The sequence below is a fragment of the Sorex fumeus genome, unplaced genomic scaffold, assembly GCF_029834395.1.
Source record: "Sorex fumeus unplaced genomic scaffold, SorFum_2.1 ptg000072l, whole genome shotgun sequence".
NCBI classification, from domain to species: domain Eukaryota; kingdom Metazoa; phylum Chordata; class Mammalia; order Eulipotyphla; family Soricidae; genus Sorex; species Sorex fumeus.
Genome location: NW_026606129.1, coordinates 46067939 through 46095302, shown reverse-complemented (window position 1 = coordinate 46095302; position 27364 = coordinate 46067939). Strand labels below are relative to the sequence as shown.

The window sequence follows — 27364 nt, the reverse complement described above, 5'->3', positions numbered from 1 at the left end:
AATGAGATCAAAATTTAAAAATTTAAAGAAATATGAAAATATTTTTGGGCTACTTACCATGATCTTAATCATTATGCTGAGATTCACTACCTGAAATACTTCTTTCAATAAACAATGTTTGAGTAAAGAAATTAGGAGATCATTTAGCACTTGTAAATCAAAGTGTACACCTGGAGGAAATTTTCTGTAATATTCCATAAATATGTTTACTGAAAGTGAAAAAATATATTAAAATATATACATTACTTTTAAGATAATCTTTCAATGTTTAAAAACTGAGTAATAAAAACATTTAAAAACTGAGTAATATAAATTCATTTATAAAATTTAGTATTATAAATATTTAATGAAAACAAATTACAGCAAAGTTTAATAGCAGTAAATTTTAAAGAAATTCTGACACATTAAGACACTAAAATGAGAGATAACTTCTGCTATTCACAAAAATAGGTTCAAATTTCATCAATCATAGTCCCAACATAAACTTATACTCCTGAGGCAGTGACCAAGTCATATATAGGAAACTATGTAATTTCGGGTGGGTGCAGACTATTCTGACATATACTTTTCCTTACTGAAACCTACTTGGTGATACTTTTCATTTTAGTCCTTTTCATTTCACCTTAATTATGAACATTCTACTAAAAATTAGAAGATCAATTTCCTTTGAGAAAGTAATGCTATTTTGATTTAATTACTTACTTGATTTTTATACTACATATTTCCAATTTTTATTCATTAATTTTACATATATAAAGTAAAAATATCATTTTTTCTCCTTTGAAAATTTTCCCATGTCAAAAAATCTATAAACTTAACTGAAACTGTTTTAGTAAACAATTATTTTTTTTCCTACCCAAAATACTTGATTAGTTGGTGTTGCTTGCAGAAGCAGCCAATGATAAAATTCAATGGATAATGGAAAAATTAATGTCAAACTTAAAACTTTCAACAAATATATTACAGGTATTATTATTCACATTTATTCTAAAAAATCCTTATATACTCAATTGCTTTTACTGGCAGAACCCTGGTTCAGTCAAGAAATTTTGGAATTTTTCTATGTAGATTTTTACTTACTCATGCAATCTCCCTAATAGTTATAAGTATGTTAAGATTTTCTCTTTGTCACTTAGTCTTGGTAGGTTTTGTGTTTTTAGGAAATTTGTCCGACTCATCGAAGCTGTCGGATTTGTAATTCTATCTAGGCAGAGTCTATCTTCACTCCATTCCTTCCCATTCCAGTCGTCGCATGATGTTCTCTAGAGCGGCTCTGAAGAGTTTCGGTGAAATGTTATCACCCTGCCAAACCCCTTTCTTTATGTCGATGATCACTTCCTTGTAGAGTGGTGAGATCCTGGTAGTGAATTCGTAATACAGCTCACGGAGGATCCTGATGTACTGAGTTTGAAGACCCTATTTGGCTAGGCCTTCAATAACCACTTCAGTCTCAACAGGATCAAAGGCCTTCTTTAAATTGATGAACGTTAGACAGAATGGCATCTTGAACTCTCGCAAAACCTCAATGAGCTTGGATATGGTGTGGATATGGTCGAAAAGTGCTGCAATGCACATAGGAGTGCAGATGTTTTTTTCTGCATTGTTTTGAGGCTCTTAGGGTATAGCCCTGGAGTGGAATTGCTGGGTTGTATGGAAGCTCGAGTGCTAGCTTTTTGAGGAATATTTATATTGTCTTCCAGTCAACATTCTCACCAACAGTGAATGAGGCTCCCTTTTCCCTTGCATCCACAACAATACTAGTTGTTGTTCTTTTTGATGAACGCCTATTTTCTATGGTATTTGGTGCATCTCATTATTGTTTTGATTGCATTTCCATGATGATTATTAATATTCAGCTTACTCCTGGTTCTGAGCTTTGGTGATTAGGGGTTAACCCTGGTGATGCTCAGGGTATGTAGAGCTGGGAACCAAACTGGAGTTGGCTATATGCAAGGCTAATGCCTTAACCTCTGCACTATTTCTCTGGCTCTATCTTTCTTTAAACTAAATTATCACCTTCCTAAAAACTCTTATGGAAAAGACTTTTTTTCTAGTGATCTGTTAATACAAAATAATATTAATTCATTTTAATATACACTAAACAGTAGCACTATAGCACTGTCCTCTCATTGTTCATCGATTTGCTCGAGTGGGCATCAGTAACATCTCCATTGTGAGACTTGTTACTGTTTTTGGCATACTGAATATGCCACAGGGAACTTGCCAGGTTGCCGTGCAGGCGGGATACTCTTGGTAGCTTGCTGGGCTCTCCAAGAGGGACAGAGAAATCAAACTCGGGTTGGCTGCATGCAAGGCAAATGCCCTACCCGCTGTGCTATTGCTCCAGTCACACTAAACAGTAGTAGTTTTAAAAATGCTTTTAGTCATAAAACTTCTGGAGAGAAAACATTATTTGGAAATTATAATATAAAACAGATGGAGGCTCTATGAACATATAGTGGTGATGGGGACTGCTATGCATTTAGCTACCTGCCCTTGCACATCAAAGTGGTCCTTGTAACCTCTATGGTTGAAGAAATTAGATCCACACTTAGTATCTTCCCTTCCAAACCTGATTATCTTCTTAAACACTAAACTTTTTTTTTTTGGCTTTTTTGGCTTTTTTTTTTTTTGTGCAAACCCAGTGATGCACAGGGGTTTATTCCTGGCTCTGCACTCAGGAATTACTCCTGGTGGTGCTCAGGGGACCGTATGGGATGCTGGGGATAGAACCTGGTTAGTCGCATGCAAGGCAAATGCCCTATCCACTGCACTATAACTACAGCCCCTAAACACTAAACTTTTATTCATAACATTGGGCCTATTCTGTGATTGTCTGCTCTACAGATCTCTGTTTCTACTTTCACCTTAGTTTTCAGGGATTCTCACTAATTTCTGTATTTATTTATTTATTATAGGTCTTGATATATCCACGTTTGTTGTTTTAAAAATAAATTCAGAGATTTCTCCTGTTACTATATTGAATAATTACACAATCAGAATTACATTTTAGGGACATTCACTGCCTTCCCTGACATCCTCTTTCTTTCACATTTCATATAATAAGGTTTCTTCTAGGACAGAAATGCACATCCTTAAATAACCATTTATTTAGCTTCTCTTCCTCTGCTGTCATAACTACTCAGAAAATGCATTTCCTACATAGGCTCCTATTAGTTCTATCTTACTACTTTCTCCTTCTTATAGTTAGAAAAAGTTCAGAACAGTAGTTCTCACATATATTTCTTTTAATTCTTAGAGATACTTCAAACAGATGAGTATCAATTTAAAGTGCTCTATTACTCTTATATGATGTGCCTTTTTTTGGCTAAGTCAGGATGACAAACAAAGCATGGTTCCTTCCTCAAGCAAAAATGGGGTGGGGTTGTGGACTCAGATAGCACTGAAAAAAGAGGGCTAGATAGAGACTACAGTGGGTAAGTCACATGGCCAACCCATGTTCAAACCCTGCCAGTATCCTATATGATCTGCAGAGAATTGCCAGGAGTGATTCTTGAATGCAGAGTCAAGAGTAATCCCTGAGCACTGCCAGTGTTCAATATATGCCAGTGTTCAATATAGTATCAGGAGAAAACAAAACAAAACAAAAAAATAACAGAGGATTCCTCTTTTATGACTTGAAAGACCATAGATTACAGACCAAAGTTTTTGCTTGGGAAAGGGACGGAAGAAAAGCATTCTGTGCATAGTGAGCAGTGACAGTAATGGCAATGTATTTATAACACAGCCTGGCTTGTTTAAAGGACTGCAAAGAGAGATGGGAACAGACTCTAAGGAATAAGTGTACAATGAGAATGAAGTAGAGATGATCCAGTTTCCGCATGTTCCTTTCAGAAAGATTTTAAGTTAATTAACTATAATCTTATTATGTCATACCTATAAAAAGTTTGTCATGAAAATACTAGTCAAAAGTTTATAGCATAAAACGGTAGAATTGTTTTTTGGGCCATACCTTATGGTGCTTGGGTGCTCCTGTTTCTGTGTTCAGGGGACACTTCCAGTTGGACTTGGAGACAATATGATGTGCTGCTGGTGAGGCTTGGGGGACTATATGGGGTGCTGGGGATTCAACCTAGGTCAGCCTCTTGCAAGGGAAATTGCCCTATATACTGTCCTATCTCTCCAGTCCCCCACAATTCCTTTTATTAACCAGTCATAGCACTTTTAGTATTTTCTAACACTGACATCCAGTCTAAGGCATTTGGTTTTCATACTTAAAAGTACTAAATTTACCTTCAAACCATAAAATAACAGCACACTGATTTAATTTCATTGTCTCATACCTGCACGTTGTAGCAAACATAGTTCATTGATACTTATATATTTCTTAAATACATCCATGCAAATCTGCAAAAATCATGAAATATGGAAAAATTACCTTTTCATACATACTTTATAAAAAGCTTGAATTCTTGTTTCTTTTAAAAGACTAAAGCAATGGAATAAAATTGATTTTAGGTTGACATTTGCAATGAACATTCAATTAATTACAAAAACCTAGGTTACAGAAGTTCTATCAAAGAAACAATCAAGGAAAATAGCTGAGATTTGGAAGGACTTGAGGACAGAAGGAAATTCTTTAACAAAAGATCTTATGTCATTTTTGTTTTGTGGGGCTACATGGCAGTGCTCAGGGCTTACTCTTGTCTCTGCTCAAGGATCATGCCTGGTGGGCTCAGTGGACTATATGTGGTACTGTGGATTAAACTAGAGTCAGCTGCATACAAGGAAAGCACCCTCCTCATTATGTACTATCATCCAAACCCAGATCTTATTTATATATTAAACAAAATTTACCAGCACAAGGATAAACATACTGACCAACAGTTTAAAAAAGAGATTAGAGGACTGAAGAGATAAAGGTGCCTTGCGGTGCCTTGCACATGACTGACTTGAATTCAATCCCTGATACAACATATGAGCAACTAGGAGTGAGCATCCCTGAGCACAGAGCCAGGAGTAAGCCCTGAACACAGCTAGGTGTGGTCCCAAACCAAAACCAAACAAAAATTAAGTTAAAAAGATTAGAAATAGACCCACCTATATAAAATTGGCTGACTTATGACTTAGTGACACCGTGTTAAAGTGTGAAAATAAGGTGTTTTTTTTTTTAAAGTAAATGGTGTCATATCAACTCATTCTAGAGGTTTGAATGCACAAGATAAAACATTTAAGAAAAAGGTATTATCTTGATAATCTTTTCATGGATTTCAATTGATACAAAAGTTAACATCATAAGTAAAAATATTAGACAAAGCAGACAATATAAAAATCAAGACATTCCTTTTATACAAGACACCATTAAGAGGCTGAACAGGCTACTGTGAAATAGTATAAACTACATGAACTCCCCCCCCGCAAAAAATTATATTCAGAATGTATGTGGTGGGGAGAGGGAGACAGAGCGATATTACAACGAGTGGGGAGTTCACCTTGCACTTGGCTGACCCGGGTTTGATCCCTGGCATACCATATGGACCCCCCAAGCACCACCAGGAGTGATTCCTGAGTGCAGAGCCAGGAGTAACCCCTGAGTAACACTGGGTAACACTCAAAAAGCAAAAAATCAAAACAAAAAAAGAATTGTGCGTGTGCACAAGCATGTGCTGTGCTATGTGTGTGTGTGTGTGTGTGTGTGTGTGTGTGTGTGTTGGGTGAGAACTGAATCTAGGGCTTTACACACGCAGAACAAGTGTTTTGACCCTAAACTATATTCCCAGACCAATAAAGAATCCTTAAAATGAAGTTAAAAAAATTGCATAGAGGGGCTGGAGTGATAGCACAGCGGGTAGGGCGTTTGCCTTGCATGCAGCCAACATGACTGACACAGGTTCGATTCCCAGCATCCCATATGATCCCTGAGCACCACCAGGAGCAATTCCTGAGTGCATGAGCCAGGAGTAACCCCTGAGCATCACCGGGTGTGACCCAAAAAGCAAAAAAAAAAAAATGCATAGAATGTAGGCTACAATTATAAGAGAAGGATTGCTTTCCAATCATCAGAATAATTTAAAGGATAAGAATACAATTCTCTGATAAGGATGTGAAGCAACTAGTGTCTCTCAACATTTCTCATAAAAATGTAATTTGGAAAACCACTGTGAATTGTTTGACCATATCTACTAAAGAAGAAAAATGCATATCTTATGATTCAGCCTTTCCAGTTTTAAATATAATCCATCATAGCATGTACATACAGTCACCAAAGAAATGCAGAACACTAACAGAATAACTATTGTAATTATCAAATTCAGAAACCACCCAGATGTCTGTACTGTATTATCTTTTATCTACAGAATTTTCATGTAGTCACATAATGGAATACTCACTATAATAGAGCAATGAGAAAATGTCTACAAGTAAAAAGGAATCTCAAAAATTTCAAAGAAATGACAAGCCAGAAATGAAAGAATATAAATTGTATGACTCCATTTACATACAGCACAAAGCTAGGTAAAGTTTACATATGCTATGTAAAAGCAAATTTAAATTTAAATATATGAGTATGACAATAAGAACAATTTCTCCTTCAAAGATTTTACAAATGTTACCTTTTCATCTCCTTGTTCAGGCAAATGAGCAAACTTGCATTGTGATCGCTCACAGCCACGTAATGTATTAAAATGAAATTTGCAATATCTATGAGGTATCACCAATCCTAGGAGCTTTTGAAACACCTAGAAAATTAGAAATAACAAAATCAAGTGAGAAGATATTTGAAACACTCAAAAAACACTGTAAATCCAAAAATACTACCAAGAAAAACTGCTTGTTTCAATTTATACTTCAAAAATAATGAAAAATCAGGGCTAGACACAGTATAACAGGTCTGGTGCTTGCCTTGCATGCAGTTGACCCAGGTTCAATCTCCAGCACCACACATGGTCCCTGAACCTTGCCAGTAGTGATTCTAGAGTTCAGAATGAGAGTAATCCCTGAGCACTGCTGGGTGTGCAAAAAGCAAAACAACACAATAACACAAAAAACAAAATAAATAGAAAACTAAAAAGAATAATAAAAAGTTATTTGACTAAATTTTGGCAATTTCCTTTAGTGTAAAATATTTCAAAATTACCATCTTCCTCTTTTCTATTTGGTTTTGGATTACAATGGCAGAGTTCAGGATTTAATACTTATTCTGTGCTTAGGGATTACTACTGGTGATATTCGGGGGACCATGTGGGGTACCAGAACAAACCAGAGTTGCCTGCATGCAAGATAAAGCGCTGTACTATCTTTGTAGTCTAGAAAATAACCTTTCATTATTTTTCTTTAAACATTTTTTTAAAGCTTATACACCCCCTTCTTCTATTTGTAATACTTTCAATTTAATAAAAAGGTAATTCTGTTATAATTTATTAATGCCATTTTTCCCCTTAAGTTTTCGGAATAATTTTCAAATGACAGACTCAAAGCTTTTTCCAACAAACTTTATTGCTTTTTCTTATATTGTTATTTTTATCTTTTTCACATGGAACTACTTATCCTATCATTTCTAATTTGGATATCTAAACTCTTAGTTATTTGCAAAATCCCCCGAATTTCAACTCATCTTCTGTCTGTTACCATCAATTACCACTCAAAAATCCATATAAAACCTCTAACTCTATAACAATTAGAGTATATACTTCATACGTTTTTGTTTTTTTTTTTAAATGGCAAACTTACCCCAATATTTTTATCCCTCTTAAATATTTCACAAACTTCAGGATTCTGCGGCTTGATGACAGAATGTTTTCCTGGAAACCTGAAATCTAAAAAATGTTTAAGGAGAACATGAAACCCATGATGTCACAACTCACTCATTTTATAACCAATCAGTTGACCACTGCTGCCTTTACTTCACTTTACACTTCAGTTCAGAAAGTGCATTACTTTGTGTGTGGAGTATTCCCATGAGACAGATGATTTAAGCCTTCATATAAATCACTCTAGAGGTATCTGTCTGTCTGTCCTATCCTCCTGTTGTTCATAGGTTTGCTCGAGTGGGCACCAGTAATGTCTCCATTGTGAGACTTGTCGTTATTGTTTTTGGAATATCGAATATGCCACGGGGACCTTGCCAGGATCTGTTGTACAGGTAGGATACTCTTGGTAGCTTGGTGCGCTCTCCGAGAGGGACACAGAAATCGAACCCGGGTCAGCCATGCGCCAGGCAAACGCCCTACCCGCTGTGCTATCGCTCTAGCCCATAGATATCTGTAGACCTCAATTTAAAATAGGTTCATCTTAAGGTAAAAAAAATAGTTTTTAAATTTTTATGTAGCAGCCTTAGGCACTGCATTTAAATGATTATAAATTAAAAGATGCAGAGCAGTAGGGCATTTGCCTTGCACGAGGCTGGCCTGGCTGACCTGGGTTTGATTCCTCCTCCCTTCTCGGAGAGCCCGAGAGTATCCCGCCCTGGCAAGCTCCCCGTGAGGTGTTCGATATGCCAAACATAGTAACAAGTCTCACAATAGAGACGTTACTGGGCCCGATGGAGCAAATCGATGAACAATGGGAGGACAGTGCTACCGTGCTACATAAATCATTGTAATAAGCTATCAATAAAAAATAAAACCTATTCATCAATGAATGCTGAAAAGGTATTTGACAACAATTTTACTATTTGATAAAAATTTACAATAGAATGGGGCCAGAAGGAAAATATCTCAGATTTATAAGAGTTATTTCTGTAGTAGAAAAGGTCTTATAATGAGCAAATAGACAAGAAATAAAAGGAATTCAGATGAGAAAATAAGAGAAAGTAACATTATTTGCAGATGATAATACAGAAAATACTAAACATTCCACTAGAAATGAATACAACAAAGGGGGCTGAGCAATAGTTGCCTTGCATGTGGTTTGATCCCCAGCATCCCATATGGTCCCCTAAGCACCACCAGGAGTGAATGCTGAGTGCAGAGCCAGTAGTAACCTCTGAGCACTGTTAGGTGTGGTACCAAAAACAAACAACAACAACAACAACAACACAAAATATGAGTACAGCAAAGTAGTGGGCTACAAATCAATATAAAAAGATCTACTTCATTTCTATATGCAAATAATAAACAAGAAAAAAATAATTCTACACAAAAGGATCAAATATGGTGGAACATGTTTAACAAAAGAGATCAAAGACTTGTATAACGAAAACTACAATATACAATTTAAAGACAAAGTACAACGTTAACAATAGCAAATGGGGGGCCGGAAAGATAGTACAGGGGGTACTATCCCAGGCATTTCATAGCAGTCCCCCTTGCAGTGCCAGGAGAGATTCCTGAGAGCAGAGCCAGTATAATCTCTGTGCATCACCGGTTATGACCCAAAAAAACTTAAAAGAAAAGAAAAAGAATGGTAAATTGGTGGTTACAGTGATAGTAACCACAGGCAAGGTGCTTGCCTTGTATAAGGCTGACCATCATTCAATACTTGGCACTGCATATGGTCCTCTGATCACCTTTGGGAGTGACCCTTGAGCACAGAGCTAGGAATAAGCCTTGAGCACCCCTCCTACGTAAATGCATGGAGAGAATTAATATAGTAAAATGTTATTCTATTAAAATTTACAACATTTAATGCAATTCACCTAATTTTTTTCAACGACTTTCCCCCCCCACAGAAATAGGAAAAAAAAGTCCTTAAGTAATGAAAGTAATTCTGAGGGAGGGGGGCAGGTGAGAGCCCTCTCCGCCTCAAGGGACCCAGCCCTGGCAGCTGACCTCCACAACCCAATCGCTGCCACACTCCAGGCCGCTTTCCACACACTTGGGACAAGCTTCACATGAGTGAACATACACCTGGCACTGCAAGAGTATGTTCATAAGACACTCTCCACCCATTTTTCATAATTGCCATACCATATTCGATGGGGTTCAGATAGCAGACAACAAATCATAGATGGAAATATATGTATATGCATATATACATATTTTCAGACATAAATACCAAAGCTCACATCACCTAAATTTTAACAACATGTTAGAGAGATCCTATAGAATGTCTTAATGGCTCCTGCCAAAATAGAACACTCTTCACACTGTTTCCTATATAAACACTTTTTTGTAAGCATGTTCAGCAGTTCTTTATAACAGACAATACAAAATATGTTCTCTCGTTTGTGTTTTGGGACAGGGCTTGGGGCTTGGGATGGAAACATCCGAATTGGGTAGTGGGAAGGTATAATGGTGGTGGGTTTGGAGTTTGAAAATTAAATGTAATCAAATATTGTGAAATAACTTATAAAATAAAAAAAATTTAAAAAAGTAATTCTGAGGAAGAAAAATAAAAATGGTGAATCACGCTGATTTCAAACTACTCTACAAAATGACAGAAATTTAAATTGTATGGTACTAAAATAAAAGAGACATATGGCTCAATGGAATAGAACTGGAAGTCCAGATATAAATATACATATTTAATTTCAAGGATACTTATAACAAAGGATCTAAGATGATATAATGAAGAATAAGTTTCAACAAACAGTGCAAGAAAAATTAGACACATTTAAAGGAAAAAAACCCCGACTTCTCTCTAATGTCAACTAAAAGTTAATTCAAAATGGGTTAAAAATCTATTGGCCTGTTTCCCCTAGCGGCTCGGGGTCCGCCATCTTCCAGAGGCCAATGGACAGCCAGGTGGGGGGCCTGCATTGAGGAGACATGTGGGGCCTCATGGAATGGGGGCAAGGCCGGCCCTTTCCTCCCCCACCCCAAGAAGACTCCAAGTCGCAGCCATGAATGAGCCCTCTGGCTACTCAACAAGTGGCTTAAATCATGATCCCAGAGACTCAGAAACAAATCTCCAAACTCAGCGGCTTTTGTCAGAAATACCTCCAGATTTAATTATTAAGATTTCAGAATTGAAATCTGAAATTGTGCAGCTGCTAATGCAGTCACACGACATTATATACTATTCATTATCAGCAATAAAAATCAAATTGTCTAATGTTACCTTATCAGCAGATATGAGTGTTGGGGTAAAATCCCAAATAATAATCGTGGATCTGTGATAGCACAGCATGTAGGGCGTTTGCCTTACACGCAGCTGACCCAGGTTTGATTCCCAGCATTCCAAATGGTCTCCTGAGTACCACCAGAAGTAATTCCTGAGTGCAGAGCCAGGAGTAAACCCCTGTGTATTGCTGGGTGTGATCCAAAATGAAAAAAATAAATAAAAGGTGGATCTGGTGTCAAAATATTAAATGTAATCAAAGCAGAGAGAGAGTAATGTGGAAACTATCTGCCACACAGGTAGGGGAGGGGTTGGGATGGGGGGTATATTGGGATTTTTGGTGGTTGGAAATGTGCACTGGTGAAGGGATGGGTGTTTCATCACTGTATGACTGAGACTTAAACCCAAAAACTTTGTAACTGCTCTCACGGTGATTCAATAAATAAATTTATTTAAAAAATGGGTTAAAGATCTAGATGTATGACCCAAAACCATTAACAGAGGAAAATCCAGGCAAAACATTCCATGACACTAGTATAAGCAAGGCTGGAGTGATAGCACAACGGATAGGGCATTTGCCTTAAATGCGGCCGACCTGGGTCGCCCAGGTACGATTCCTCCACCCCTCTCGGAGAGCCCGGTAAGCTACTGAAAGTATCCTGTCCACAGCGCTGAGCCTGGCAAGCTCCCCGTAGTGTATTCGCTATGTCAAAAACAAGTCTCACAATGGAAATGTTATTGGGCCCGCTCAGTGCTACAGTGCTACAGTATAAGCAATATTTTTGGGTACCTAACCTCAACAGCAATGAAAACGGAAATAAAAAAATTATTTCATATTCTATTCTTTTGTTTTCGGGTCACTAATGTGGTTTTCAGGCATCACTTTTCATGGTGCTTAGAACCATAGGGGGTCCCCAGGATTGAACTCAGGCTGGCCACATAGAAGAAAAGCCCCCTACCTATTGTACTATCTCTCCAGCCCGAAAAGTAAATACGTTAAATTTGGACATTAAATTGAAAACCCTTTTTGTTTTGTATTGCAGTTTTCAGGGGGGGGGACACTGTGCTTCGGGTTTAGTCTTGGTTCTGAGCTTAGGAATCACTCCTAGTTGGCTCAGGGAGCCAGATGGGGTGCTAGGATAGAACTTGGATCTACCACGTGCACAGCAAGTGCTCTGCCCACTGTACTACTTCTGGCTCCTGGAAAGCCTTTTTTTTTTTCTTTTTCTTTTTTGGTCACACCTGGCGATGCACTCAGGAATAACTCCTGGCAGCACTCAGGGGACCATATGGGATGCTGGGAATCAAACCTGGGTAAACTGCATGCAAGGAAAATGTCCTACCCGCTGTGCTATCACTCCAGACCCCTGAAAAACTTTTGTACAAAAAAATGTACAAAGAATGAAAATAGAGCCTGGTGAATGGATATGATATCTGGGTATCAAATATCTTAAATAAAGGGCTAATAACATCCAAGACATTTAAAGAACTCACACAACCAGGGCCAGGGAGATAGCTCAGAGGTCTGTGCTTTACATACTCAAGTCCTTGCATTAGATCCCCGGCACCACAAAGATCCTAAGGAACACAATGTGTGACCTTGGAGGTCCCCAAACACTACTGGGTCTGAGCATCACAGAACTTACAGAGTTAAACACACACACACACACACACACACACGGGCAGATTTTGTCTTATGGGCCACACCCAGTGGTTCACAGAGCTTACTCCTGACTCTGTGCTCAGGGATCAGGTGGGACTCAGGGAACCATAATAAGGTGCCAGAGATTGAATCTTCGTTGGGTTCATGTAAGGCAAGCACTCTACCTGCTGTACCACTGCTCCAGTCTCCAGAGGGGGCAGATTTTCATAAACACTTCTTCAAAGAGGACATACATACAAAGAGGGCAAGCATATGAAAAATACTCATCATCATTTTTATCATTAGAGAAAAGCAAACTAGAACACCTCATGCCTGCATGAATCTTACCCCAAAGCAGCAATAAAACAACAGCTGGTGAATGTATGGAGAAAGAGAAGCTCTGATGTACTGTTAGTGGGACTGAGAACTGGTGTGACCATTTTGAAAAATGTTATTAAGTTTCCTCAAGAAGCTAAAAGACAGAGCCACCATAAGACATAGCAACCCTACTTTGGCTATCTGGATAATATGAAAATATAAATTCACTGTCACTGTCTTCCCGTTGTTCATCGATTTGCTCGAGTGGGCCCAGTAACATCTCCACTGTGATACTTGTTACTGGGTTTGGCATATCGAATATGCCACGGGGAGCTTGCCAGGCTTTGCCGTGAGGGCGAGATCTCTTGGTAGTTTGCTGGGTTCTCCAAGAGGGGCAGAGGAATCGAACCTGCGTCGGCCACATGCAAGGCAAACGCCCTACCCACTGTGTTATCGCTCCAACCCATGAATTCAAAAAGTTTTATTTATCCTGGTGGCCTTGTGGCAAGTAGTCTGCATTTAAACATGATGCTAGTGAGGTAATGAGTTTAATATATGGCAACAGCTTTCACATTCCCGTGATTCTAGCAATTCCGCTATCCGGATCCCTGGAACTACAACAAAATGTTCAATTTCCAGAGTACTACAACTAAGTGCATTACAACTGAAGTGTGTAACCCATGGGGAACATATGCAAGCACCGCAAACAAATATGCAACCCATGGTGAACAACATAGAATGTGACTTTTAGTCACTGTAGTAGCAAAAGGAGATGTGGAATACACTAAAAAAAATTTGGACATAACTTGTGCTTAGATGGGGATACTCTCCACACAGTGCTTAGGGGCCCTTCCTGGTGGTGTCTGGGGTACCACGCACCCAAGATGGAACCAAGATCTTCCACATGCAAACCAAGTAAACTTAGTCCTTGGCTTGTCTCCCTGGCCCAAAAATTAAAAAAAAAAAAGTGACAACTTTTCCAATGTTTACTGGGACATTATAATATCTAACGAAGCACCTAAAATCTCTATCTAGGGAACAGAAAGACAGGAAGTGCTTTAAATGTGGCTGATCCACATGCAAGGCAAAATACTTGATCCCTGTCACCCCATCTGATTTCCCAAGCACCATCAGCAGTGATCCCCAGTGCAGAGGCAGGAGTAAGTCCTGACCACAGTTGGATGTGGCCCCCAAACAGACTAAATATACATACACACATAACAGGGTTTGGGACAGTACTCAACATTCAGGTGTACATGCAAAATGAGTTTGAATTCTGGAACTATATGAACCTGCACCACCACGTGTAGCTTTAGAGGGCCCTAAGCAGCTCCATGGTGGCTCTAACACTGCAGGTCTCAAACAGGTCCACATCCTCAGGTGACAGCAGCTAGCTTAGTTTGTCCGGTGTCACCTGTGGGCCTCCTGAGAACTACTTAAAAGGCAAAAAAAGAAATAAAAAATTTAAGATAATGGGGGATACTGGTTTCTATTTTTAAAGATGAAATCATGCCATTTGCAATGGAAGGAACTTGAAGGAATTTTTTTTTCTTTTTGGGGTCACACTTGGCAAGTAACCCACGGGTTACTCCTGGCTCTGCACTCAGAATTAACCCCAGCGGTGCTCAGGGGAGCATATAGGATGCTGGGAACCGAACCCAGGTTGGACGCATCCAAGGCAAACGCCCTACCTGCTGTGCTATTGCTCCAGCCCCTTGAAGGAATTATATGAAATAAAAATAAATGAAAAGGGGGACATATTGGATGATTTCACCTGTATGTACAATGTAAAGGTAAAGGTAAAGGCCCTCCCATTGATCGTCGATTTGCTCGAGAGGGCCCAGTAACGTCTCCATTGGAGACTTTGTTGTTACTGTGTCTGGCATATCGAATATTCTCGGTAGCTTGCCGGGCTCTCCAAGAGGGGCGGAGGAATCGAACTCGGGTCGGCCATGTTGGCTGCGTGTAAGGCGAACGCCCTACCCGCTGTGCTATCGCTAAGGATATAAAAATAATGGACAAAACAGAAGACTAGTGAATAGTGATAACCGAACTGAGGTTACCTGAAGAGAATGAGTTGAAGAAGGAAGATGGGCGTGTAAGTGTGTTTATAAAAAATACTGAAGAAAGGGCTGGTTTAAAACATCATTTGTCATTCCCTGTAAGTATCACCTATACCAATTCCATGACCACTTTAAGTTCCTATTTCCCCATCTACAAAATAGTGGCAGGAAGTATATTGCTAGGTTCTGAACAACATTAAATGAGATAATAAACCATTACTGGCAGTACTGCACAGTAGTTAAGGATGAAGGTTTTGTGATCAGAGCACATGGGCTTGAATCCCAGCTTCTGGATGCTAGATGACCTTTATTCAAAATGCTAACCTATTTGTGAGGCTTTTCTTATCTTAAAAAAAAAGTAGTATCTATGTGCATGTGGTTATTATGAGGGTTAATAGGAGAATAAATGTAAGACAGGGCAAACAAATGTCTGAGATTTTGTTTGTATTTAATGAATATTGACTTTTGGGAATAAAAGTAAGTACAAAGTATATTGATGGTATCTCCATCACAGGAGGGAATTATGCAACTCTATTTTTTTTTTAAAGAAAAAGCTTGCTTTCTCTTTTTCTCTCCAAGCACATGCAGCAAAGAGGTACCATGTAAAGACTTAGTGAGAAGGTTATTGTTTATCTACCAGGAAGAGCACTGGAATCTGACCATGCCAGAACTCTGATCCTGAGCTTAAAGCCTTCTGAGTATGCAAAATGAGTTTCTGTTGTTTGAGTCACTACATCTGGTATTTTGCTATGGCAGCCTAAGCTAACATACTGGGTACGTATTTCTTAATGTGGGTCTTTTCCAATGTGAATTAGAGCATTTAAACAGATTTTTATAAAGATAAAAACAAAAATGCTTATTATTTTAAATAATTTCATTTACTGGCCAGGGATATAGCTCAGCAGCAGAGAGCTTGTTTTGCACGTGCGAGGCCCTGGACTCAATCCCCAGCACTACACATAGATGATAATTTTATTTTCTTCTTAGCAATATCCAGATATAAGTTGGAATAAGTAAAAGCTTTTGCTGCACAGATTTTCAGTGATTGTTATTATGAAGCTGCTACATATTTTTAAGATATAAGACAGAGGGCCTGGAGCAATAGCACAGCGGGTAGGGCATTTGCCTTGCACGCGGCCAACCCGGGTTGATTCCCAGCATCCCATATGCTCCCCTGAGCACCACCAGGAGTAATTCCTGAGTGCAGAGCCAGAAGTAGCCCCTGTGCATTGCCAGGTGTGACCCAAAAAGAAAAAAAAAAAAGAACTATCATGGGTTTTCTGCTATATTACATTATAGTCGACAAGAAATAGTACTAATAGGGCCAGAGTGAGAGTACATTAGATAGGGTGCTTGTTCTGTATGTGGCCAAGCCAGGTTCAATTCCTTGGCACAACATATGATTCCTGATCCCTGCCAAGAATGATCCTTGAGCACAGAGGTAGGATTAAGCCCTGAGCACCACTGGGTATGGGCCAAAAAAAGAAAAAAATATAGTACAGAGGAGTTAGTTGTGAGCTATACAAAGGAATTTTATTGTTTCTAAATTCATTCTTCAATCTATTTTGTTCAAAGCATCACAAATTACCAAAACAATGAACAGAGGCAAAAATCTACTCAAAGCAAGCATATGGACAAATAGTTCAATCCCCAGCACTATCTGGCAAGCTAGCTTGACAGCACTGATGTTTGAGATTCCTGAAGCTACAACAAAGTGTGATCTGGGGCATACTGCATCCAAGCGTGAGTCAACACAGCACAATTTAAGTGTGAGACCCTTTTCTTTAAGCAACATAATCAAGCGTGTAAGCCCTCATTCATTACAATAAAAAGGGGAGAATAATAACAATTATGTTTTTAAAAAGGTATAAATAATGACAAAATTCTAAAATACATTCTAAAATACTCAATCAAAATTTTTGTGTATAACCTGGAGCGATAGCACAGTGGGTAGGGCATCTGCCTTGTACACAGCCGACTCGGGTTCAATTCCTCTGCCTCTCTTGGAGAGCCCGGCAAGCTATCGAGAGTATCCTGCCAGCATGGCAAAGTCTGGCAAGCTCCCCGTGACATATTCGATATGCTAAAAACAATAACAACAAGTCTCACAATGGAGATGTTACTGGTGCCTGCTTGCGCAAACTGATGAACAACAGGAGGACAGTGTTACAGTTCTACCAATATCACTTGCATAGGTATTTAAAAAATTGTGCCATTAAAAACAAGTAAAGGTATATAAACCTAATTTTAACATATTTAATGCTTGCTTTGATTTTATAATTTTTATTTTTAATGAAACATACATATATTTATAAATTTTTAAAAGTCAAACAAATTTTATTAAGAAAACAGTACCGTTCATCCAGGGCTTCAGTAAAATGTCTTCTTGCTGAGTACTAAGATTCAAAGGTGGTACTGATAATAAGCACAGAGGTTTTGGGCCCACTGCTGCTAATTGACATTCACCAACCACAATCTCTGCATTTCTAGAATCTTTGCTGTATGAGTGAAAAAAAAAGCCAGATTTTAAATTTACTAAAAAAGCATTAAAGGAATTAGAATACAATAGAAAGACTAGGTATGCTAATTATCATACTATGCCTGAAAAGCTGTGCTTATTAAATGGCTCAAGTGAAGGAGGGGGTGGTGGGGATAAAAAAATTCAGTGAATTATTTTTGTTCAAGTCAGATGACTTTGAGGAGGAAATAGGTTATTAATATTCTAATCTAGGAGGTAGCTTGAGTCTGGCGCCTTAGACCACTCGGCCATCCTGACTCCCAGCGGTAGGGCATTTGCCTTGCACGCAGCCAACATGGCCGACCCGAGTTTGATTCCTCTACCCGACTCGGAGAGCCCGGCAAGCTACCGAGAGTATCTCACCCGCACGGCAGAGCCTGGCAAGCTCCCCGTGACGTATTCGATATGCCAAACACAGTAACAACAAAATCTCCAATGGAGATGTTACTGGGCCCGCTCGAGCAAATCTAGGAGGGATCAGAGCGACAGTACAGTAGGCAGAAGGTCTACCTTACATGCAACCAACCTGGGTTTCACCCCTGGCACTCCCGTATACCAAGAGTGATTCCTGAGTGCAGAACCAGGAGAAACCCCTGAGCATTGCTGGGTGTGACCGAAAAACAATAACAAAACAACATTTTTTTTAACCTAGAAAAGATCATCCAATTATTCTAATAAAAGTGCAATGAAATGATTTATAAATTATTCATCATGACAAGTATATATAATAGCTTTATGCATATTATTTGTGAGCTTCCTTTGGAAAGAAGGTATAAAATGTATTGTTTTAGGTTGCTGATTTAAACAGCTTTGACTATATTTCAACATTTGTGATCATATAAATCAATCCTGAAGTAACCTGCTTAAAACGAATAATAAGAGCGGTAGTGGTAAGCTTTTCAGAGATATATAAATTTACTTTTTAGGAGGAAAGATTTACCCATACTCAGATAAGCTTTTCAGTTGGGTTATTTGGGCTAGTAAAAACAAAAAACAGAGTGGCCCACAATTTTAACAGCTAAAATCTAGTACTTATTGGAATTTAAAAAATTACATAGAAAATACATTTATTGCTTTCTCCAACTTGGAATATCACTAATATCTGCAATCAAAAAAAAAAAACCCAACAACCACATACACAAACTACAAAAACAGTAACAAAATAGCAGCAACTGTGGAATTTTATAGATGGAAGATTATCTGTCACTGTCCTCCCAATGTTCATCGATTTGCTCAAGCGGGCCCAGTAACATTGTAAGACTTGTTACTGTGTATGGCATATCGAATACGTCACGGGTAGCTTGCTAGGCTTTACTGTGCGGGCGAGATACTCTCTGTACCTTGCCAGGCTCTCCGAGAGGAGTGGAGGAATCAAACTCAGGTCGACTGTGTCGGCCGCATGCAAGGCAAACGCCCTATCTGCTGTGCTATGGCTCCAGCCCCTAAGTTTATCTAGTAAAATTATTTTTGGTAGGAACAGTGAAGCCCAAAGTAAGGTAATGACTTGTCCAATATCACATTATTGGTTATTTGGCAGACACAAGGTGAATAAAACTACAATAATTTGTAAACTAAGTATTACCACTAAAAAAGTTAATCTTGAGTTTCTGGGCATATCCAATTCTTACCTCAATGTAATGGTTCTCAAACTTGAGCATGTATAAGAATAAACTTATCACCTTGTGAAAACACAGATTGGAGCACCCTATCTCCAGAGGTTTGATTCAGTAGCTGGGGTGGGTATGATAATTTGTATTACTGCTAAATTTCCATGTGGTGCTGCTGCATCAAGGATTACATTTCTAAGATCAATGTCAAAACATTAAAATACTTGAATATTATTTGGTACTTGAATTGAGTGTGTTGCCTTGCTTCAATGTAAAATGGGGGTGGAAGATGATCTGCTGATTTTCAAGGTACCTTTCAACTTCCTATTTAGTATTTGTATATGTTCCAGTACAATGGTTTTCAACCCTTTCAAACTTATGGATTGGCAATGGTGGTTGAAAATCACTGTTCTAGTGAGTGTACTGTAACTATTAATTATTAATCACTAAAGTCATATAAGATATCTAGAAATTCCAAAGTTGATCTGATTTTAGTCACTTCTCATAAATCTTATATACAGTCCTTGTAGTTTAATCATTACTTCTTTCTCAAAAATTAAAAAAAAATGACTCAAAAACTGTGTGATAGCTTTAAGATAATTTGTAATCTATTTATTTCCAGACATAGATACACCTCAGACATTAATACTCATGTATGGCTTAAGGCAGAGAAATCCAAGAATATACAGACAGACAGATGAGAATAAAAAATACACTCAACACAAATTTCATAAATACCTACTCTGAAGTTAAAAAAATTAAAAATTATATTCCAGAGGCGAGGGATGTGGCAGTGGCATAGTGCATACCCTGCATATATGTGAGGTCTGGTATTTGATATCTGGCACTGGATAAACTGTTTTGGGCCTTGGGATGTGGCTCAGCACTAGAGCATCTGCTTTGGAAGTGTGAGGCTCCGAGTTAGATTTGCAGACACTGCTGCAGCAGCACTGCCACTGGGATCCCTAGCGCCACACAAGTGTGTATGGTCTCTGGTGCATTCTAGTCTGTATGGGATGCATAGTCATTGCAACTGCAACAGAAAGGGAAAATCAAAGCAATTTAAAAAATGATGTCACTGACCTTTTGTAAACTTCATAATCATTTTCTTCTTTAACAGTCACCTTGTTTAAAATGCTACACTGTGAAGAGATTATGGTAAAAAGTAACATGTGAGCATCTCTGTATTTCATATTTAACTAGGAGGTTTACAAGATTTATTTAACTAGGAGTTAAACAACTAGTCTACACTCAACTAGAATACTTGACATTTAAAATACTGATATTAAATAAAAACTTCCCATGGGTTTAAGATAAATTAAAAATATTAATACAATTTTTTTCAGACAATGATTAATTACATTTATCTTTAATTACACAAGTCAACATTTCAAATTACTATGGACAATGTACATTTTTCCTTTCATTCAGAAAAACAGCTTGAGATAAATTTTATTTTTAGGGGGTCTTTATGAACATACATTATAATTTTTTATTAGAAATGCTGATATATATTTAAAATTTTGACTTATTTAAAACATTTAAGAAAAAAAGAAAAACATTCCATCATCACTGCTTTGGGAATTAAGATTTTCAAATATAAGAAAGTTACACATGCTCAAATATTCTAAAAAATGGCGCCTGAAAAAATAAAGCCCAAATCATTCATCATTTAAACAGTTAGATGTAACCACTTAATATTGTACTTTATATCTTTATACTATTTTTAGAAGTCACTGTCACTTTTCACTGTCCTGCTGTTCATCGATTTGCTCGAGCGGGCCCAGTAATGTCTCCATTTTTTTGAGACTTGTTGTTACTGTGTTTGGCATACTGAATATTGGTAGCTTGCCAGGCTCTGCTGTGCGGGCGAGATACTCTCGGTAGCTTGCCGGGCTCTCCAAGAAGGGCGGAGGAATTGAACCCAGCTCGGCCAGGCTGACTGCGCACAAGGCAAACACCTTACCACTGTGCTATCGCTCCACTCCATTTTTAGAAGTATATAGTCATATTTTGCAATAATGGAATATATTGTACATATTTACAGAAAGAAGCCTTAGGTAAACTACAAAAATCAATCAAGAAACAAAATATTAACTGAGTTTAGTATTATCACATTCCTGAATAAGAATATTAAAGGTATAGATAACTCTCCCAAATTAATTTAAACATTAAAAATAAAGTATGGCCTTAAAGTGCTATTTTTGATACTTTTAGAGCAAACCTTCCTTACTATTTTTATTATTTAATTGATAGTATGGTACTGATATAAGACCTGAGTGATCAATAAAACACAAAAGAAACAGTTACATTTATAAAAAAAAATTGAAAACATCAAACATTTGTGAGGAAATAATTCGATAAATGATAACAGAATAATAAGCAAATTAAACAGAAAAAAAGCTGGGTGCTAACTAAGCACATACCAAGATACCCTGGGGCCTAAGAAATAGTACAGCAGGTAGGGCAAGTGGTTAGGGACAACTCGGGTTAGATTCTTGTTCCCCTAAGCACTTTCTGGTGTGATCTCTGAGTACAGAGTCAGGAGTGACCCAAAACAATACCAGGTGTGGCCTCCAAACAAAATACCCTTTAGGTTTATAAATATTTAAATATTGAAAGTACCAAAAATTTAGCAAATTATAAAGATGGGTATTATAAATTTGGAGGCTGGAAAAAGTCTGCACATGAAATTAGAGGCAGAAACTATGAATTATGTTAATTTGTGGGGAGGTTGGAACACACTCAGTGGTGGTCAGGGCTTACTCCTGGCGTTGTGCTCAGGGATCACTCCTGGCAGGCTCAGGGGTCCAGATAGGGTGCTGTGGACTGAACCTGGGTCAGCCGTGTGCAAGATAACACTCTACCCACTGTACTATCTCTCCAGGCCCCATAATAACATTTTAAAATACAAACATTTAAGATACTTTCATATCCTAAAGAATACAAAAGTCACCTGCAAAATGAAAATAAAAGGTTAGTTTTTCTACATTCTTTTCCTCTTAGAATTTATATTGATAAAAATTATAAATATAGGGCTGGGGAGAAAGCCTCTCTGGTTAGAGACCCTGAGTACTGCATGGCCTGCTTCCTTTGCACTGTAGGATCTGGCTGGCCCCCAAACACTTTTTGGGCCTAGCACTGTTGAATCTAAGCACTGCCAGGTGTAGCTCCTATAAAATAACTAAATCAAATACAAAAGAAGAGGAGAAAATTTAAAAATCTTTAAATGGGGAACAGAATATAACTCTAGTATCATGAAAGAAAACTGAAAAGTTTTATTTCAACAAAATAAAAACAAAATGCTCCTTCAATGTAAATGTCTTAAAGTCAGAATAATATATGAAAAAGGGGAAAGTATGAAAACATATGACAAATATGTTTACTATATCAAAGTTCCTACCAAAAAAAATTATGACACAATCACTGCCATGCTCCTGGATGGACTCCACTGCTCAAATAAACCTCATCCAAAAATTAATGTGTTGAAAGACTCAGGTATGTGGATTTTGTGACTGCAATCTCTAGGCTTTCATGTAGTCGGGAGAGGGCTACTACCCCCATCACCCTGTACTTCTGGAAGCTCTGGGAGTCTCTCTCATGCCCCAAAGCTGCCACCCAGTTAAAAAATTTAACTCCAGCTGTATCACCCTATTGAAAATTTTGGACTTTCTGGAGTGACATCTCAAACTCTACAACATTGATAAACCAAAAGTAGCTCACCAGATTGGGTGATATGTAATGCAGAAAGCAACCAATCTTGATTAACAAAACATACAAAATATAAAACAGAAGGCATAACCTGTAGCAACATCTTTGTAATTTCTTATGCAAGAGCTTAATGGCTCCATGATAAGATACAACAATCTTCTCTAACTTTCTTCTAAGAAAGATTTTTTGATGATCCTTTTATAATTTTTTTAAATAACAAGCAATATAAAATGAATTATTGAGGTCCTGCTATGGGGGCAGGCTTCAGGGGTGGTTGGGAAAATTGGAAATTAGGGTGGTGCTAAGGTGCAATGGTAGTGAGATTGGTGTTTGAATATTGAATGTCTGTAAAAAAAAAATTCTTAAAGGGGGGCGGAATCCCATAAGATGGGCAAAAGACATAAAAATAAAGTTCACAAGAAAAAATGTAACTGCCATTTAAATGTACTAAAGATGCTTAATTAGATTCATAAGAGAAAAGCAAATTAAAACTAAACGTCATTTGCAAAAATAGACAGATGGACAAAATTTTTAATAGTGTGTGTGGGGGGAAAAAAACTGGCATTCTATACATGTTGTTGAAAGCATAAATCAAGGGAAACTATGTAGGCCAATCTGATCATTCTACTTCTAAGATTTAATCCAAAAAGTGCTCGCACATATGCAAAATGCCTTATGCTCAAGGATGCATGAGGCAACAATATTTAAATAGAAAAAAAGAGAATAAACTAAGTGTTTATCAATAGTGTGGCTTGGTGTACAGAGTATATTCCTACAGCGGCTAATTATGCAATTATGCAAACAAGGCATCATTACATAGCTTGAAAGGAAAGAATCTCCATAATATTTTAAGTATAGAAAGGATGGTGGAGAAGGGTACCCTGTGAAAAACTACATCAGTTCCAAACTGCAACAAAACACTTCAGTGATCACAGAATCCCAGTATGGCACAACAGAGGAAGTATACTGAAGAGGTGAGTCTCTGGAAACTTGTAGGAGAGATAAGAAGCCACAGGGAGTGGGAGAGGAGGCAAGAGGGTTTGCGGTCTGCACCTGAAGCTGCACTTCTGTGATCCCAGACACACAAGGCAATACCTTCCCCTTTCATACTGCCAGCACTACTAGACAAAGGCTTCCACTGTTTCCAAAAATGCATCTGAGTGCAGACCCAGAGTCAACGATTTGCTCCGTGGAGTAAGAAAAACTGGTTCGGTTAAGCTGGGCTTCCCCAACATCAGAACTGTGGGGCCAGAGTGAGGCACCAGGAACTGAACGCTTGGGGGCAGCACAGGTCTGTACTGTAAAGATGCAACATTAGCAACACAACCTCAGCCCCAAAGGCTGTGTGCAATTGAGAATGGGAACTCTAGATTGCCACTCAAACCAGTACAGAACCAGATCCTTGCCTGCCCCTTCCCTTCATAGAGCAGCTGACCTAATGAAGTGGAGACCAGATTAATGAAGATTGAACCTTGAGAGGTGCTCCTGAGGAGAAGACTGAAAATGACAATGATATGAATGTTCACTAAATTGAAGAACGCAGAAGAGACCTTTAACTATATATATATATGTATATATATATATGAAAATTGCAACCAGGAGTTACAGAAAGAGTAACACTGTGCCACCCAAATCAAATATCTGAGAATCAACAGAGATAAAAGAATTATCCAAAGAAAACTACAAATTGATAGATGAAGTAATAGATGAAGACATAAGGAACTAGAAACATATTCCTTGTTCATAGACTGGAAGAATTAACATGGCTAAAATGGCCATATTACCCAAAACACTACACAGAATCAATGCAATTCTCATCAGAATTCCAATGATACTATTAGGAACTTGGAACAAGTAATTATAAAATTTATATGAAGTAATAATATTCCCCAATTAGTCAAAGCAATCCTGAGGGGAAAAAGGCAGGTATTTTATTTTTAACTTTAAATTATACTATAAAGCTATGATAATCAAAACTGTGGTACCGAAAAGAAATTCAATCCCTATTTCTTCCTTACACCATACACAAAAATTAACTCAAAATGGATCAAAGACCCCAATCCATAAAATGACTTAAAGAAAACATAGCCACTCTCCATGATAATGACTTCGAGGTATCTTCAAGGGCTTGGTACCACTGGCTAAGAAAACAGAAGATAAAAGAATAAACAAAAGCACTACAAACTAAAATATTTCCATACTGCCAAGATAAGATGTTAAAAAAAAAAACTTTTTGACTAAATGAGAGAAAATATTCACTCACCATATATTTCACAAAGGCTAATAGCTGATATATAAAGCATTCACAAAAGAAAAACAAAAATAACAAACAACCCCATTAAAGTAATCAGGGTTGAAGAGATGTTTCCTCAAAGACATGAAAGAAGACCAAAAGGAATATGAAAAAGTGTTCATCATCACTTTTTGCATTCAGGAAATGCAAATAAAAATGGCAATGTGATCAACTCGTACCAGGGAAAATGACTCACTTCAAAGGTTTGAACAGCCAGTGCTATTTCACTGGATGGGAATGCAATGCAGTAGAAAAGGAATCCTCACTCACTGTTAACAGGGCTGTCATCCGATTCAGCCTTTATGAAAAACAAATGGAGATTTAAAAAAAAAAGAACAGAGCTTTCATTATGATCCAACAATTCAACTCCTGGCATCTATTTCAAGAACACAGAAGTATTAATTTGAAAAGATATTTCCATATCTATATTCACTGAAGCATTATTTACAATAGCAAAGATCCAGAAATATCACAGGTGCTCAACAACAGATGAGTGGTTCAAGAAATTGTGATATATACTACTTAGTTATAAGAAAAGATGAATGCTTGTAGTTTTATGCCTCTTGGAAGGTATTAAAGGGTGTGATGTAGAGCAAAATGAGACAGGAGAAAAAGAACGAATTCAAACAGTCTCACTCATATGTGGAGTATGAGGAAGCATAATAAGAGAATAAACAGTGGTCAATGATAACATCCTGAGAGTCTTCCTACAGAATCTCCCAAATGGGGAGTCGTGGGGGAGGGGGGTGAAGGGGAATAGGGATGTAGAGTCAGTGGTGAGGAATACTGATACTCTGTTGGGGGTGTGGTACAGTGACATTGTATTCCTAGACTATTACACTATTATAAATCATGTTATCCAAATAAAAAATTTAAAAAGATACTGAATGGTATATTACAATTCCTGAAGTATTATGAACAATAATACAATAGTTTAATTATATAAATATTAATGACAGAAATGTCTTGGGCTAATTCTATTGCAAGCAACAACTATAAATCCTAGAAAAAAACATTAAAAGTCTCTACCTTAAAAACACCGAAGAAGGGGGCTGGAGCAATAGCACAGCGGGTAGGGCATTTGCCTTGCACAAGGCTGACCTGGGTTCGATTCCCAACATCCCATATGGTCCCCTGAGCACTGCCAGGAGTGACTTCTGAGAGCAGAGCCAGGAGTAACCCCTGAGCACTGCTGGGTGTGACCCCAAAAGCAATAAGACAAAAACAGGGGGCTGGAGCAATAGCAAAGCGGGTAGGGAGTTTGCCTTGCACGCGGCCGACCCGGGTTCGATTCCCAGCATCCCATATCATATGGTCCCCCGAGCACCGCCAGGAGTGATTCCTGAGTGCAAAGCCAGGAGTAACCCCTGAGCATCGCCGGGTGTGACCCAAAAAGCAAAAAAAAAAGAAAAAAAAAAAAACAAAACAACACACACACACACAAACACTGAAGAGATATAAAAAGAAATCTGGAGGAAAGTATATAGTTGAAAAGACTTAGCAACAGGAAAATTGTCCTGTTTTTCTGAATTTATTTCAAAATGTAGAATCTAGATGAAACACATAGGAAGGCCAAAAGTTTGCCTATTGAGGACAATTTATGAGAGTCGGAAACTGGGCTGTAAGTTAGGAATCTGGAAAGGAGAAAATCTAAAAGAGGAAACCTCCAACTCTTTATGAATTGATCAAAATCTCAACCTAATGATGGAACTACATGTTAAGGTAGACTCCAAATATCCCAGCTAAGACTAAGAGAACTGACTGAAGATTTCAACTACCTGTGACTACAGGAGAACCTGAATATACAGAGGCTGAATTAACCAAGTTATAAACCAAGCTTGCAATTACCATACAGCCCAGCAACTGCATAACGAGGCATTTATCATACAGAAATTAAAAGTTAGATGCACATAATAAAAACACAGAAAAATCTGTATAAGAGTATTGATAGCTGTCTAATTCGTAATAGCCAAAAACTGGGGAAAAAAATCTAGTTATCCTTCACAAAGTGAATAATTAATGGCAACTCGTACCTTGGAGAATTACTAATAGGAAAGAACTACTTTTGTTTTGTTTTGGGGCTATATCCAGCTGTGCTCAGGGCTTACTCCTGGCTCTGAGCTCAGGGATCACTCCTGGCAGTGCTCAGGGTTCCAGGGATTGCACACAGCTGACCACCTCAACTATCTCTCTGGTCCTCAAAGAATTACTGATACAAGCAAAAAAAAAAAAGATAAATATCCAAGACTGTGT

The 27364-nt window shown here is 38.0% G+C and overlaps 1 protein-coding gene across 1 annotated transcript in view; it reads right to left on the bottom strand.

The window, feature by feature from the left end:
- The window catches only part of TOPAZ1 (testis and ovary specific TOPAZ 1), a 106725-nt gene that overhangs the window by 43026 nt on the left and 36335 nt on the right, over nt 1-27364 (bottom strand). The window contains exons 5-10 of the mRNA XM_056129726.1: nt 20191-20249; nt 17338-17480; nt 7690-7775; nt 6573-6698; nt 4305-4368; nt 58-209 (exon numbers count right to left, since the gene is read on the bottom strand). Coding sequence (XP_055985701.1) covers nt 58-209; nt 4305-4368; nt 6573-6698; nt 7690-7775; nt 17338-17480; nt 20191-20249 — 630 coding nt within the window. The remainder of the gene's footprint in view (nt 1-57; nt 210-4304; nt 4369-6572; nt 6699-7689; nt 7776-17337; nt 17481-20190; nt 20250-27364) is intronic.